General features: G+C 38.7%; 1 protein-coding gene across 1 annotated transcript in view; it reads right to left on the reverse strand.

Moving 5' to 3' along the window:
* ABCD3 (ATP binding cassette subfamily D member 3) overlaps window positions 1-14,832 on the reverse strand; it is a 78,056-nt gene extending 63,224 nt beyond the window's left edge. Inside the window, exon 1 of the mRNA XM_080800901.1 lies at window positions 14,311-14,832. Coding sequence (XP_080657027.1) covers window positions 14,311-14,420 — 110 coding nt within the window. The 5' untranslated portion in view covers window positions 14,421-14,832. The remainder of the gene's footprint in view (window positions 1-14,310) is intronic.
* Window positions 14,833-17,348: the final 2,516 nt, after the last annotated feature.

Below are 17,348 nucleotides of genomic sequence, written 5' to 3' on the forward strand. Positions count from 1 at the left end.
ACTAGAAGGGATAAAAATAATGAAAAAAATAATTACAAAGCAATTTTGCTGTTTAATCAACAACAAAAAGAAAAAATTTACAAGAAAAATTCCCAAATGTTTGGAAATTATGGTAAATTAAATATGAAACAAATCCTTTGTGTTTCTCTTAAAAAGAAGGAATCTACTTTCTCATTCCTGAATCTGGGCCAAGCTTGTAACTTGCTCTAACCAACAGAATGTGGCAGAAACCTTTTTGCTTTTATTTTGGTCCCTTGGAATGCTGAACTGAGACTACAAACGAGGAAACTGGTATAGTTTACTAGATGATAAAAAGTCACTTAGATGAGAACCAAGGCACCCCAGCCACTAACTAGTACCATCAGCCAAATATGAGTGAAGCCTTCTTAAAACTTCCCCTGTGTAGACAATCCTGTAGTTGAACGGAGCCTCAAGCAAACCCAGAACAAAACCAGCAAAGGAACCACCCAGCAACCCACAGAACTGAGGGGAGAAATCATTATTTTAAGCTATTAAATTTTGAGGTTGTTTGTTATCCAACAATGGATAACTGACATATATAAAGAGATAAACCTGTGAAAAGTCATGGGTCAACAAAAAAATTTTTGAAATGTATGATATACACATCAAATGATATGTGTAAAATGGTATAGTCTATATATCAAAAAAACTGTGTGCTGCCGCTAAAGCATTGCTTAGCGAGAACTTTATAACCTCAAATGCATACTTCAGAAAAGAAAGGCTGGAAATTCATATCACTCTCAGAACATTAGAAAAATAAAATTCAGCAAGGAAAGTGTAAAGAATAAAAGAATACAGAGGGAGGCAAAAAAAAAAGGGGGGTGGAATAAGAGATAGTAAATAGAGGTAAGGCAAAACTGAAAGCTGGATTTTTGAAAAAAATCACACATTTTTACACACTTATGGCTAGATTAATTTTTTTAAAAAAGAAAGGCAATCATACATTAATCTAGAGATTAAAAGTAATCCTCATCAAAATCCCAACATGCTGATCCTAAAAATTATACAGAATAGTTGAAAGAGCTGATAACCAAAGCACATTTTATATTTTGTTGATAAGATCCACTGCATTCATAAAATAGGGTTCCTCCAAAGCATCTATAAAATAGAGAGCATTAAATCGGTAGTTACTTGTAGTAAATCAAGAGATTCATAATGACACTTAAGAACTCACTGGTCACCTTCAGAGAATAACAGGTAACTAATGGAGTATTCTAAAAATTGGTAAAATTAAGAACAAATATCTATCCTACCTTTCCTAATTGAACTGTACCACTGGATAACCAAATAGTAGATGAAGGGAAGTTCCTTTTTATGGAAGCATTCCACCTTATAAAGGAAGAATAACGAATTCAAATACCACCATTTTGTAAGCTCTAATAAATAAAAATTCACTGATTTATGCATTCAGCAACAGTGGCTGCTAAAAATCACAAAAAGAGAAACAACCAGACACTACATACGTCTTCATAGAATACACCACATCAACACCTAGGAAGCATTCTTTTCCAAAAACATAAAAAACAAAATCTAAGCTTTGATCAAGCTTTTAGATCCAACTACTAATTTACAGGAAATACAGAGAATGAAGAAAAAGTATGCAATCAGCATAACCTAGATGGCAGAATCTGTATGGGTCAAAATAGTTGACTGCTTCAACAAACAGTAAGAAAGAAAGGGGAAAGACGAATGGCAGCAGGACGTGCAAATTAAGAGAAACAAATAAGAAAACACACATCTAAATTATACTGCTTAAGAATGCACATTTGGGCAATAAAATTAGAAAGAAATGTAGAGATGCAAATACTATAGAAGTCAAGATAGCAGTTAATAGCAAGGAAGAGGGATGGGCTCTGATTGGAAAGGGGAACATGGAAGACTTGTGGCGTGGCGGGCAAAGATTTATTTTTTGACCTGTGTAGTAGTTACAAGGGTGTTTATCTTAAAAACTAAAAAAGTCATTAGGTTACATATGTTTTTATGTAATTTCTTTCAGTTGTGGTATAATATATAATAAAAAGGTATTTAAAATCTTAGAATATTTCACCATGACTCTAACATTTTAATAACATATTACCACAAAATTTTAAAAATTAACTTTGTGTTTAACATAAAACTTTTTCTTAACCCCTGAATGATTGGTGACTGTTTTTTGAATTTAAGCCCATCTGAAGGATTTGATAAAAATACTTTATTCCGTCTTCTACCTTCCACATGGCTAATTGAAACAAACTTAAAAACTCTCATAAGCAGGTACCATTTTTACCCTTCTGATTCCTCACTGGTAAAATGAAAATAATAAAACAACTTTCCCAAAAGACTGTTTGTGAAGAATAAATATAAAATACTTACAGTAATGCTTAAAATATGGTAAGTGCTCAATAAATAGTTCATAGTAAAACTTCCAGCTACATGTCCTTGGAGTCCCTTCTCAAATCGTAACTCCATTAACTCCATGCCTTTGCTCAAGCTGTTTTCCCTACCTAAAACGCCTTCTACCCCTTAGCAAAATACTACAAATCTTTTAAAGTCAGGCTCAAATGGGAAGCCTCCCCAGATAACAACAATCAAATTAGCTGAATATGCTTTGATAAGTTTATTTTCAATTCTGTACTTCATTAATTTAATTACATTCATTCAGGCCTGCTAATTTAGCAAAAGAATTACAAAGGTGTGTTTTTGAAAAAACACTTTTTAAGCACACTCAAGGCTTCAAACTCTCTTAATATGTACAATAACTCCCACTGAAGAGCATAACCATCAGCTATGAAAAGTATTTTATCCTTACATTTATAGATGGCGATATCATTGGCAGAGATGCCTAAAACAAGTGTTTTTTTTCCATAAAAAGAATGCACAATGAGAGCCATGTCCATAAGCAAGAGCCTGATACAAAGTTTTTTGTAGAAATAACTATAAATGCTTATGTGCCTAGGTGGCTCAGTCAGTTAAGCATCTGCCTTCAGCTCAGATCATGATCCCAGAGTCTCAGGACACAGCCCCAGCTGGGTCTGACTCCCTGTTCAGTGTGGAGTCTGCTTCTCCCTCTTCCTCTGCTCCTCCCCCTACTTCTGTGCACTCTCACTCACTCTCTCTCTCAAATGTATAAAATCTTAAAAAAAGAACTACAAATGGCATTCTTAAACAACTCTGACATTCCATACAAATCATTCCAAAAGAAAGAACAATAAAGAAATACAATACCCATTTTTATAAAATTTAATTTGGCATATATAATTGTAAAGAAAACTGCAAAGAGAGTATCATTCTTCTTCATAATTCCAGTTTGTATTTTACTATAACAGATTAGAAGGTGACACTATTCATCAGGTCATGGATGAGACTGATGTTGATCCTAGGAAAAAAATTACAACTTATTTATGCAAATGGACAATATGGCATCAGTACTTGGAAGAAGCTGTAAATTCTATGAACAAGCACAAGTTCACCAAAAAGTTATGTTGGACCAAATTCATTTTCTTTTCTGAAGGGATCATGAAAATTCTATAAACTTAGTTTATTATGCTACAAAGCATTTGATGATGGACTAAATCAGTTCTCCACCTTTTCCATACAAAAGAAACAGATGCCACATACAGCTCTAGTGTCTCATCTTCACTGCTCCATGACCAGAAAAGAAAGACTCTTCCCAAGGTTGCCTGGGTGGCTCTGTCCATTAAGCATCTGCCTTTGGCTCAGGTCACGGTCCCAGGGTCCTGGGATTGAGCCCCGTGTTGGGCTCCATTCTCAGCAGGGGGTCTGCTTCTCTTTCTCCCTCTGCTGCTCCCCCTCCTTGTGCATGCTCTCTCTCTCTCTGTCAAATAAATAAATAAATCTTGGGGAAAAAAAAAAAAGAAAAGAAAAAGAAAGACCCTTCCTTACCAGCTCCAGCAGAAACATCTCAAAGGAGGACTCCCACTGGCCCAATATGGATTTGATGCCTAGTCCTATGGTCAGAATGCCAGGTCATTACCAGAAGGAAAGGTGTAAAAAAGTGTTAGGTAAGTTTGAAGATGAGAAATAACAACACCCCAAGGGTATCAAATAATAGAAAGGTTACAGAGTTATGTGTAAACACATGTTCTATACTTGGCCCTGTCCAATAACTTAAATTTACTGGGAAAATACAGAGAAGGAATACTAATTAAACATACAGGATAAAAAAAAAAATTTAGAGCAAGTAATACATCCAAAGATAAGTCTAAATATGTGCACCCAAATTTAATTTTTTTAAAAAGTCAAACACAAGAGGGGCGCCTGGGTGGCTCAGTGGGTTAAAAAGTCAAACACAAGAAGTTGAGGAGGGCAAATGAAGGAGAAACAACTGTGTAAGCTAAATCCAAGTGAAGAGTATAGATGGTCACAAAAATAATACATGTAACCTCATCTATTTTTTAAAAAGCTTAGGATCTACAAAGCAAGTAATAAGCCATTCTACTGTTTGTCAGTCAGACCACACTTAGAATAATAAATTTAGTTTTGGACTTCTTTAAGAGGTGGAGAAATAAAGAATATCATTCAGGAAGCAGCAAATGAAAGAACACAGAGGCCCTGAAGCCATGTCACGTGAAAGTAAATATTTTCCAGCTCCAAAAAAGGTTTCTTTAGGGAGAATTTCATGGGCACATTTGAGGAAATTTTTAGGAAGGCTTAATGGTTTTTGAGAACCTAATAGTGGCATGTTTGGCTGTCATTTTAGATTTCCTTTCAGCAAGCACAAGGAACTAAAGCTATCTTCTATTTATTGAGCTTTGTTCCAGTGACTACTGGGTTAAGACAATTTCTGATTTAATCCTCAGGACCACTGAGTTAAGTAAATACTATTATCCCTGTTTTGCTGGCGACAATACTGAGGCTCAGAGGCTGAGTAAACTTTGTACAAGGTCACAGATCTAGCAAATAGCTACATAGAAATTTGAACCCATGGGCACCTGGGTGGCTCAGTGGGTTAAGCCTCTGCCTTCAGCTCAGGTCATAATCTCAGGGTCTTGGGATCAAAACCCACATCAGGCTCTCTGCTCAGCAGGGAGCCTGCTGCCCCGCCACCCCCCCACCCCCCCGCCGCCTATCTCTATGCGTACTTGTGATCTCTCTCTGTCAAATAAACACATAAAATCTTAAAAAAAAAAATTTTTTTGAACCCATATCTAACTCCAAAGACCAACCATGTTTTATAGTATGCCAAACCACCTCCATAACAAAGATCAAGTTGCTGATTGTAAAAATGTGCATTCCTGCAAATTAAAATGTCATGACATTATTTTACACCTTTAAAGTAGTAAAAAAAAAAAATTCACCCTTTATTGATGAGAGAATTAAATTTGCACTCATTTCAGAGTATTCTACGGCACAACTCTTGAGAAGTAACAGGTGTAATTTGTGTAGCTCTACAATGTTCACACCTTTTCCATAAACACTAAGGAAAGGTCATTAGCTTTCATTCTATAACCCCATTTCTGGCAATCTATTCCAAGGAAATAATTCAGCAGAGACAGAAAAGTTCACCAGCAAAAAAAATTTAGCATTATCTAGAAAAATTACAGAAGAAATCTAGATGCCCAAAATAAATTAAATAAAATAAATAAAATAGTCACACAAAAATAAATAAAATAGTCACACAATAAAATAAAATAGTCACACAAAGAAGTATTTATGTATTTCTTTAAAGTACAATTACAGGGGCACCTAGGTGGCTCAGTGGATTGAGCATCTGCTTTCCGTGCAGGAGTCCTGGGATCCAACAAAGTAGCACACGCAGCTCCCTGCTCAACCAGGAGTCTGCTTCTGCCTTTCCCTCTGCCCCTCCCCCTTGCGTGCAAGGGCTCTCTTTCTCTCTCTCTTTCTCTGGCAAATAAATAAAATCTTTAAAGAAAAATGTATAGTTATGAAGTCCACGTAGAAACATAGGGAAGATGTCTACACATTAAATGAAAATAGCAAAACAAGTACATTATAATTATGTAAAAATGCATGCATATAAATGAGAAATAAGAGGTAACAAAAATAAAATAATATGTATGTTATAGTGATGACATTATGGATAATTTAATTTTTAAAATTATTTTTATTTTTTCCACTGTATTGTTAACTGTGAAAAGGTTATAAAACAATAATGATACCATTTTTATAAATTTCTAAGACTTGTTTTACCCATGCATATATAAGGGGCCCAGCTCCTAAACAGCTCATAATATCCTTAAGGAGACATTAACATTTGTAACAAGAAAAATTTGTCATTTAAAATAACAGTAACCACAGGGGTGCCTGGGTGGCTCAGTGGGTTAAAGCCTCTGCCTTCGGCTCAGGTCATGATCCCAGGGTCCTGGGATGGAGCCCCACATCGGGCTCTCTGCTCAGCGGGGAGCCTGCTTCCTCCTCTCTCTCTGCCTGCCTCTCTGCCTACTTGTGATCTCTGTCTGTCAAATAAATAAATAAAATCTTTAAAAAAATAAAATAAAATAAAATAAAGTAACAGTAACCACAGCCCTAAGAAAGGAGCATCTCAGAGTGAGAGTCAGTCAACAAACTTTTTTTGAGAGCCAACTACATGCCAGCCACAGTTCTAGCCACTAGGACTATAACAATGAACAAAACAGACAAAAATTCCTGTCATCATGGAACTTACATCCTAGCAGCAGAGACATACAATAAGCAAGATAAATATGTAAAATAAATACCGCATTTGCTCATGATAAGGAAAAGCCGGGAAAGATGTTATTGTGCCAAAAACAGAGAAGTATAATTAATTAAACAGTCTGTACCCAGTTCCCGCCCAGCAGACCACAGACAGCTACAGAGTTCTGAGAACACTGCTTCTGGATCTGACCTGAATCAGCTGGTTTCAGCACACAGATGCTTTTCCTGGCAAATTCTCTGAGGCCTTTTGCTTAACCATTCTCTTTATTCTGAGATCCAAATGGGGTCTATAAGGTCCACTCATGGTTTCTCCCAAGGGTCTCCTGCATCTCTAGCCTCTCACCTGACTCATGCTTGGACTTTGCAAAACATTCAGTGGGCCTGTGAAACTAAGCAAAGGGAAGCCAGCCTCTCCTACAGCCTGATTCAAAAGTAGCAGATCTCAGGAAGGAAAGCTGAATTTGAAGTATGCAGGAAAGCTGTAAAGTTAGTAGAGAGAGAGTACAGGGAATAAAAGCTAGAGATACGAGAACATTCAAGAGGTACAGAAAAGATCAGAGGGCTGAGGGTCAGTGAAAAATAGTCAACAAACTGCCAACAGTGGAAATGTCAAAGGAACTTATAAATAAAAGAATGTATCCATTTTAAGCTGTTCACTTTGTTGAGATATAATTGCTGCCACCATTCCCAAATTTTCGATAAAATTCTACTACAATTACCTGCTTTGCGCCTGATAATTTACAGGAATCAAGGCAGATACCAAAAAGATAGGCTCAAGAGACAAGATATAAGTAGGATCTAAAATAAAGCAAACACTTTTGCACAGGGAAAGAAACTATCAATAAAACAAAAAGGCAACCTACTGAATGGGAGAAGATATTTACAAATGATATATCTAATAAGAGGCCAATATCCAAAATATTAAAAAAAAAAAAAACTTCTACAACTCAACACCAAAAAACCCACAAATACTCCAATTAAAAATGAGCAGAAGGGGGCGCCTGGGTGGCTCAGTGGGTTAAAGCCTCTGCCTTCGGCTCAGGTCATGATCCCGGGGTCCTGGGATCGAGCCCCGCATCGGGCTCTCTGCTCAGCAGGGAGTCTGCTTCCCTTCCTCTCTCTCTCTCTCTGCCCACCTCTCTGCCTACTTGTGATCTCTGCCTGCCAAATAAATAAATAAAATCTTAAAAAAAAAAAAATGAGCAGAGGACCTAAATAGACATTTTTCCAAAGACATACAGATGGCCAATAGACACATGAAAAGATGATCAACATCACTAATCATCAGGGAAAAGCAAATAAAAGCCACAAGATACCATCCTATACCTGTCAGAATGGCTAGTACCAAAAAGACAGGAAACAACAAGTGTTGGCATGGATGTGGAGAAAAGGGAACCCTCACGTACTATTGGTAGGAATGTAAACTGGTACAGCCACTGTGGAAAACAGTATGGAGGTTCCTCAAAAAAATTAAAAAAAGAAGTACTATGTGATCCAGTAATTCCACTACTGGGTATTAACCCAAAGAAAACAAAAACACTAATTCAAAAAGATATATGCACCCTTATGTTTATTACAGGATTATTTACAATAGCGAAGATACAGCCACAAACTAATAGATGAATGGATAAAGATGTGATGTATACACACACACACACACACATACACAATAGAATATTACTCAGCCATAAAAAAGAGATCTTGCCATCTGAAACAACATGGATGGACCCAGATGACAGTATGCTAAGTGAAATAAATCAGAGAAAGACAAACCATATGATTTCACTTATATGTGGAATCCAAAAAAATACAAATTAACAAAAAGCAGAAACAGACTCATACATAAAAAGAACTGATGGTCAAAAGAGGGAAAGGAGCTGGGCAAAATGGGTGAAGGGGAGTGGAAAGTACAGGTTTCCAGTTATAGAATGAATAAGTCACAGATAAAAGGCACAGCATGGGAAATACAGTCAATGGTACTATAATAACATTTGTATGGTAGCTACCCTTGTGATGAGTATAGCATAACTAATAAACTTAAAGAATCACTGTGTTATACACCTGCGACTAATATAACAGTGTATGTCAACTATATTTCAATTTAAAATATATATTTATATTAGGAACCCCTAGCTGGCTAAATTAGAAGAGTATATAACTCTTGATGTCTAGGTCATGAGTCCAAGCCCCGCACTGGGTATAGAGATTATTTACAAATAAAATCTTTTAAAACAATAAACTGAAAAAATTAAAAAATATATATATTAAAATTTTAAAAATAAATAAAATGAAACAGAGCAGAGGCAAAAAAAAAAATGTTAAATAAGGTATAACTAAGAAAAATACAAGCTCCCTGAAACGCCTCAGAAATATTTGGAGGAGAAAACTGTGTTCCCACCATCTACAGAGTGGGCTTTGAAATGGATAAAGGATCACTCCATAAGCTGGGGGACTTGGCTACACCCTCACAGCTAAAAACTAGATCACACCCAGTCAAGGAATTAATAGATAAAACAAGAAAGGCACCTAAGCTTTTGACAACTGTGAAGCTGGAGAGATCCCAGCCAGGCTAAGGACATCAAATCTCACTGTCCTACCAGCCCACAGACCTTTTGCCCAGGCCCCTCAATAAAATGTTTTGATCAAAAAAAAAATAAATAAATAAATAAATAAAATAAAATAAATAAGGTACCTAAATTCATGCTTCAGAAAGTTAAAAAGGATCATTATTTAGATCATCCAGAGTTGTTAAATGATACTTCATGGAATGGATGATGGTCACCTAACCCTTAAAGGACAAGAGCTGAAGAACAGATAATATAAGGAGAGAGATTCCAGGTTTGGTTAATATGCATAAAGCTCCAAAGCCTGGAATGAATGTGGCCTGTTCAGAGAACAGTGCAAAACTGCTCTGTTTGGAACAGAGCATACTGATTGGCAGGCAAAGGCATATAAGATCAGCCAGGTAAGGCGAGACCAGGTGAGGGAAGGCTCTGAAATCCAGGATGAGAAATCTGAACTTGACAAGCTCATGGGAAAGGAAAGAAACTGCTTTGTTCTGTTTTTGTTCTTCGTGTTTGGTTTAAGATTATAAAATACTACAGCAGAGCAGCCTGGTCTCTTTGTCAGCCCTCTAAAACTGGCCCATAATTTCCTACTACCTCGCCCATGTGACATACTCTCAGATATACAACTATCGCCTCTATTACCTAAAGCCTCAACTCATGTTTGTACTGGTCCTACATCCAGAACTGCCAGACAATTACCCTTAACCTTAAAAGTTCTTCAACTAAAAAAAAAAAAGTTATTCAACTATCTTACATAATTTGTTCACCTCATACAACACTTAGTGTCTATCCTGCGACATGTGCAAACTAGGAATTTATACTTGAGGCAGTACATGACCTCAAGAAACTCACTCTGATAAAGGCAGAAGACAGGAAAATAAATGAGTACAATACAGAGTACTAACTAGTAGAGAAATGCTTAGCGTATCATGAGAGCAAAGGACAACAACATCAGTTTGGAAATCAGGAAAAGACAGAAAACACCTAAGAGAAAGTGTTAAATGGACTGTTTTGAAAGAAAATAAACACCAAAAGGTGGGGAAAAGTGTTGGGGGTGACAGTGATTACAATCAGACTGCAAAGGCTGAGCAAAGCCTGTCATACTCAAGAGACTGTTACTCCACAATGCTGGATGAGTATAGGAAGTAGTAAAGGACCAGATCACGAACACGATTTTCTCGTGCTAAGAATTTTGTGTTTTAGAATAACCAAAAGACTCTAATGAAGGAATAACAAGATTAAAATTGTGTTTCCTTTTTTTTTTTAAGATTTTATTTATTTGACAGAGATCACAAGTGGGCAGAAAGGCAGGCAGAGAGAGGGGGAAGCAGGCTCCCCGCTGAGCAGAGAGCCCGATGTGGGGCTCGATCCCAGGACCCTGAGATCATGACCTGAGCTGAAGGCAGAGGCTTTAACTCACTGAGCCACCCAGGCTCTCCTATAATTGTGTTTCTTAAAAACAGCTCTGTGGCAGTGAAAGATGGGCTGAAAGGGTACCACAAAACTTCCTCCTACCACAAAATGCAACAAAAATCTGATAAAGTTGCTATTAACATTTAATTTATCTGCAGTTATCCACTCCTACTCCTTTCCTAGGCTTAGCTCATATTCTTCATAAAGCCTTTCCGAACTCTTCCCTAACACATTAATCTCTCCTTTCTCAGAACATCTAAGGCATGTCTGTCTGTACACTGAATTCTGTCACCACCTTACAATTTTAACTAATTTGTATTTAAATTTCTCCTCCCTAACAAGAATGTAAGCTCCCTATGAAAAGATGTCATATATATTTTTTGACTGTATGTGTAATACACACATACACACACACCAATCCACCCCACAGCACCTAGGGCAGTAATACAACATTTTAAAACAGATACTTCCTTTGAACTGAATATATGGTCTCCTTTATCCATGAGTACAGATTCCACTATTCCCCATAAATAATAAAATAAAATGTGTGATTTTCAAATGAGGGGGAATAGTATACGGTAATGGGAAATGAACTCAGGGCAACTTTCTAGGAAGATGAAAATATTCTAATTTATGATAGGAGTGTGTTACACTGTTGTATTGCATTTACTTAAAAAATGTATAACCAAGATTTATACTGTTTAATATATATAAATTTACCTAAAAACCTAAAAAATAAGGGGTAGGAGCAAGGGGTTATAGATGAAACATGAATGGCAAAATGTTGATGATATTTCTTCAGTAAAACATATAGATCGTTCATAATATTATTCTGCTTACTTTGAAAAAAACGCATTAATAAAACTAAAAAATAACTCAGAAAGTTAAATTAATTATTCTCCTAATGTTCAGTATAATGTGACATTATAACTTTTAAAGTGGTTTTACTAGCTCTAGAATTACCTAGTTGATTCTAAGGACTATCTTCTAAGACAAACATATTGTTAATAGCATAGATGAAAAAAGGCCAAGCAGCCATAGGTTCCTTAATTAAGCATCAGATAGGAAAATTAATTAGCCCTGTTACAAATGATACCCAAAAAGCCAATAAAATATAAAGTCAGAATTTTCTAATCTCCTAATCTTCAAACTGTGCGCCTAAGATAGCATTTGAAATATGTCCAAAAGTTTCTGGAAATACAACAACTACAAAAATAGACTCAACACCACTCTTGAATGTTTTAAAATAATTCAATTATTTTATCTCAGTAATTTAAACTTTGTGCTTATCTACTCTTTTCTTTTTTAAAAATTTTTATTAACATATAATGCATTATTTGCCCCAGGGGTACAGGTCTATGAATCATCAGGCTTACACACTTCACAGCACTCACCATAGCACATACCCTCCCCAATGTCCATAACCCAGCCACCCTATTTACCCTCCTACATGCTTATCTACTCTTAATTTGCATTCTCCTCCCACAAAATATTTAATGTGGAAAATAAAGATCTTCCTTATTCATGCCAATGCAAAAGGTTAACAATCTTTTGTTCAGTAAATTAGTTGTTGTCTAACTTAATCCCTCAAAAAGTACTAAGTTTCTCAAAAAGATTTCCAAAGCATTTTACAATAAAATGTAAATGAAAAAAACACCTAAAATTTAGTAAGACAGTTTCTATTACACTGTTTTGCTATTCCCCAGGAGATGATATTTAAAACTTTCCTTACAATAATCTACAGCCTTATAAATCACTAGCTATCTAAACTGTGACTGGAACCGAAATGAAGCGTTTCTGGGATGCTGATAATGTTCTTATACCGGTGCAGATCTGAGTGCTGATTACATGGGTGAGTTCTATCTGTAAAAATTCTTCAAGCGCTACACTTAATGTGTACTTTTCTATATTCCTATTATACATGTAATACTCTGATAAAACAAAGTAAACCACAGTTGTTAGAGCTGTCCTCAAATTCCCTACCTCATACTAAAACACCTGTTCTATGCACTGAAACATTTCTCTAATAAAAGGTAATACAAAGTTATCTTACAGCATTTGACATTTTCTGACATATTCCCAGATAACAAATAACTTCCATTTGCAACCCGGAGCTCAGAAAGCACACAACAGAAAAAAACAAAAAACAAAAACAAAAACCTCTATGTTTTCCAGAAGAAATCATTTAAAAAGCTAACTGAATAGAAGAAAAGTGGATTGGCACTGTATTGTCTAGACAAAGATGTAAATAATTTTCAACTCTTAATCGAATTGAGAAAGGAAGAGAAAGACCACCACTTCAGACCTTAGTAAGGTAAGGAAGACAGGAGGTTAGTAAGAATTTCATGGATGAGAGTCTGCTTGTTAGTGATTTAGTCCAAAGTCTACTACTAGTCAGATATTTCAAGCAAAACAAAAACAACAGGCAACAGTACCTGCCCAGACAGATGAATGAAATAAAATACATGAAAGCAGTATGCCAAGATTTAACATGGAATTATCCAATGACTGGCAAGAATGCTAGGGAAGGAACCTTTCCTCATTCGCTTGCTGAAACCAAGTGTCTCCCAGAGAATAAAATATTATGTCTGTAATCCCACAACAGTAACTCAATTCTCTCTTTTCCTTCCTCTAATCTTATAATCGCCCAAAAGCTAAACATTAAGATTCTCTCGAGGAGGAAGAAGTGGAGTATAACCAAAAAGGATCTTGGGGCCCCTGGGTGGCTCAGAGGGTTAAAGCCTCTGCCTTCGGCTCAGGTCATGATCCCAGGGTCCTGGGATCAAGCCCCGCATCGGGCTCTCTCCTTGGCGGGGAGCCTGCTTCCTCCTCTCTCTCTCTCTCTCTCTGTCTGTCTTCCTCTCTGCCTACTTGTGATTTCTCTCTGTTGAAAAAATAAATAAAATCTTTAAAAAAAAAAAAAAAAAAGGATCTTGATCCTCAGCTAAATCACACTTTAACCTTCCACCTGAACAGCCAGGGGAGGGAATTTTGCCTTCCAAATTCAGCCTTTCGGGGTGAAATGACCAGCTCCCACGGAACACCACCTTAGAAAGCAATCTTACCCAACAGACCCAGGGCAGTTCACATGTACCATCCTCACAACTTAGAACAGCAACTACTAGGCAATCGTGCCAAACCCCATCCAAGTGACTGAGACAACAGTCTCCATCCTGGAGAGTCCAAACCTCAGCCTCAAATCACAAATACACATCCACAAAGCAAACCCACGGTCTTTCAGGAGATGAGATGACAAAACTAGAACGCACCCAGAAAGTTGATACAGGAGGCGGGCTGGAGGCGACAGCCTCGGGGCTGAAGCTCAGGGCTGCTAGCGGGCGCAGGGGAAAGATTCACGCTCCCGGAGTCAGAGTAGGGCGTAGGGAGCACTAGGGATGAGGCCTGGGGGCAGGAGGTACAGGTTTTCTAGCGGGTGTGGCGGAGACAGACATTCCCGGGAGCAGAATGCTGGAAGCAGGGAACACTGGGGATGACTGCGCGAGAAAATCAGACACCTTGACGTTAGAGCCTGGCAGCAGCCATGGCCCGCCCTCTCTACGCTTGACCCCTCCGGGCCAAGGGACGGGTCCGCCGGGCGCCAGGCTAGAAAGGAGAGCGCGTCGGGAGCGCCCGCTCGGGCCCGCGAAGGCAGCGCGGTCGAGGGCCTTCTTACCCGTGCAGGCCGAGGGCGCGGCGCCTCTTGTGGAGCAGGCAGAGCAGCAGAAGCGCGGCCCCGGCCAGCGTGGAGTTCCGCGCCGTCAAGTACTTGCTGAAGGCCGCCATGGAATCACCTGAGCGAGCAAGCCGGGAATGTGGCCGCGGCGGCGTCGGCTACCCTTAATGCAGGAAGCGCGGGGGAGACTGGGAGGAGAAGAGCGAGCGGAGGGAGGGCGGTGCCGGCAGCGCAGGACCGCCCCCTGGAGCGCGCCGCCGCGTCGTCCGCGCGCCGTAGCCCACCAAGGACTTCAGCTCGGCGGGAGCGCGCGCGAGCGCCACGGAGGCCGGAACAGTTCTGGGACGCTCTCTGCGCACGCGTGGACCCCCGCAGGGTCACCCGGATTGCCCGCGCGGAGACGCTGCTGATTTTTTCTCAGGCGCTCACTGGTTCTTCCGGGCCTCGTTGCTGTCCCTGCCTCACCCCTACTCCCACCTTTGTGCGCACATACCCATCCAAGCTTTCACAAGAACTGGAAGAGCAGGCCTACCCAGCGCGGGGGGCATAGTGGGACGTGCCACTCCGCCTACCTCCCTCCCCCGCACCGTGAAGGGCCGTTACCACCCTCTTAAAGGAGCGCAGGAAGAAGGGGAATGGCCCCGTCATAGAGCATTTATACAAAACTGAGGGCACAGTGATTATTTAAAAGAAAACACCTGTCGGAAACTCCGAAGAGGTGTAGGGAAATGTGGGAAGAATGACTGTACAAAACGAAAACCTTTTTCCAAGCCAGGTTTTTTCCCTAAACCACGGGTTCTAACCTCTAGAGGATTGTGGAGTGAGTGTGGTAGATTGAGACCACCACTCCTGTGTGTGTGTGTGTGTGTGTGTGTGTGTGTGTGTGTGTGTGATCGGTAGGAAGACAATAGAACACGCAGAGTGTGTCACGTGTAAACAAGTTCTTCTGAGAAATTTTTATTGCAGTCTTGTAGCCATGTGTCCCTAGCAGTGATTTAGAGTGTATTTCTTTAATGTGGCTCTGATCAAACAGAAAGTTTGAGAAACACTGCTCTCTGCAAAGGGACATTCAGGAATAACAATCATGCATTGTGTGCATGCTGGCCTTACTCCCAGAATCAGAAGGGCATTACAGATTACAGCATTCTTCTGGCTGGCCCTATGCTACGGAAATCACTATCCCTAGCGTTTAGACTGGCATAGGTACAGTAACTTAGTGAATCCCTATCTTCAGTTGTTGAAACCAGAGGAAGGAGTATCCGTCGGAAACTAAGTACATAAAACCTTGCATAATACACACTCATGTTAAAGTAGCCTACAAAACAGTGGTTTCCTAGGTGTTTACTTAATACGAACTGGGAGTTGCCTAATACGGATCACAAGAATCACAAGGTGTGTGTGTGTGGAGAGGTGTTCAACTGCCTAAATTTTGTTAAAGTGGAGCTTCTCTAAATTCTCAATTTACCACATAGACATTTTCATTATCTCCTGCAACAGTTAGGCAATTTGGTATGCACCAAGGATACAAAGATAAAAACAGATCACAATCCCTGATCTCCAAAGATTGGCAGAGGAGGAAAAATATGAAAAAAAAATTATAAATATGTTAAGTGTCACGTTAGAGGTATGAACACTTTTTGTGCTGTGACAGCACACAAAAAAGAAAATACTTAGTTTTGTCTGGAACTTATTTTTAAGTATTTATTATTAGAGAGAAGGACGGAGAATGTGAGAGAGGGAAAGAGAGCAAGAGTCGGGGGAGGGACAGGGAGAAGCAGACTCCCCACTGAGCAGGGAGACCTACGTGAGGCTCGATCCCCAGGACCCTGAGACCTGAAAAGGAGATGAGCAGAAAGCAGATCCTTAACTGACTGAGCCACCCAGGTATCCCTGTCTGGAACTTTCTATTAGGGCTTGACAGAAGATGACTTTGTAGCTAAAGCTTAATGGACCAGGCAAAGAGTCGTGAGAAGGACAAGAGAGAAAATCACTAATTCACTAATAAATTGCATAGTAATGTAAAAGTGTTAGGAACTATGGGAGAAGGTGTGTCATCTTGGAGTTTATAGCAATGAAGGAAGAGCATGCAAGGTTAAAGGAAAGATATATTTAGGAAATAGATTACAGTTCAGAGGAGAATAAGAATGATCAATTGGGCAACATATTCTAAAAGACACCTGCACCCCATTGTTTATAGCAGCTACATCCACAATAGCCAAACTATGCAAGAGCCCAGATATCTGCCGACAAATGAATGGATAAAGATGTGGTATATATATATACAATGGAATATTATTCAGTCCTTAAAAAAATGAAATCTTGCCATTTGCAATGACATGGATAGAACTAGAGGGTATTATGTTAAACAAAATAAATCAATCAGAGAAAGAAAATTATCATATGATTTCACTCATATATGGAATTTAAGAAACAAAACAGAGTAGTAGGGAACGAGAGGGAAATATAAAACAAGATGAAATCAGAGAGGGAGACAAACCATAAAGACTCAGGAAACAAATGGAAGGTTGCTGGATGGATGGGAGGTGGGGGGATGGGGTGACTGAGTGATGGACATTAAGGGGGGCATGTGATGTAATGAACACTGGGTGTTATATAAGACTGACAAATCCCTGAACTCTACCTCTGAAAGTAATAATAAACTATATGTTAATTAAATTTAAGTAAATTAAAAAATAAAAATTAATAAATTAATTTTAGCTATTCATAAAGTCCGTCAGGTAAAGACCACTAGGGACAAACCTGTAACCCAACAAAGCTAAGTTCATTAACTTGTTACAGAAAGGATACCACAGAGCAGAGGAATTATGGGCATGTCTCCCAAAAAAAAAAAAGGAAGAAATGGGGGTCATTATAGTATTAGAAGAAGGGAGGAGTTTAGGTAGAATTGAAATGAAACAGTATTTAATAGGCTCATAGCAAATCAGATCTGTATGTGAAGGGATTAATATCAGATCTGAGTTGAGAAGCATCTTCTGGGTTCTATTCCCTTGGAAACATAAATTTAACATTAATGTAGA

Source organism: Martes martes, assembly GCF_963455335.1.
Source record: "Martes martes genome assembly, chromosome: 4".
Taxonomy (NCBI): Eukaryota; Metazoa; Chordata; class Mammalia; order Carnivora; family Mustelidae; genus Martes; species Martes martes.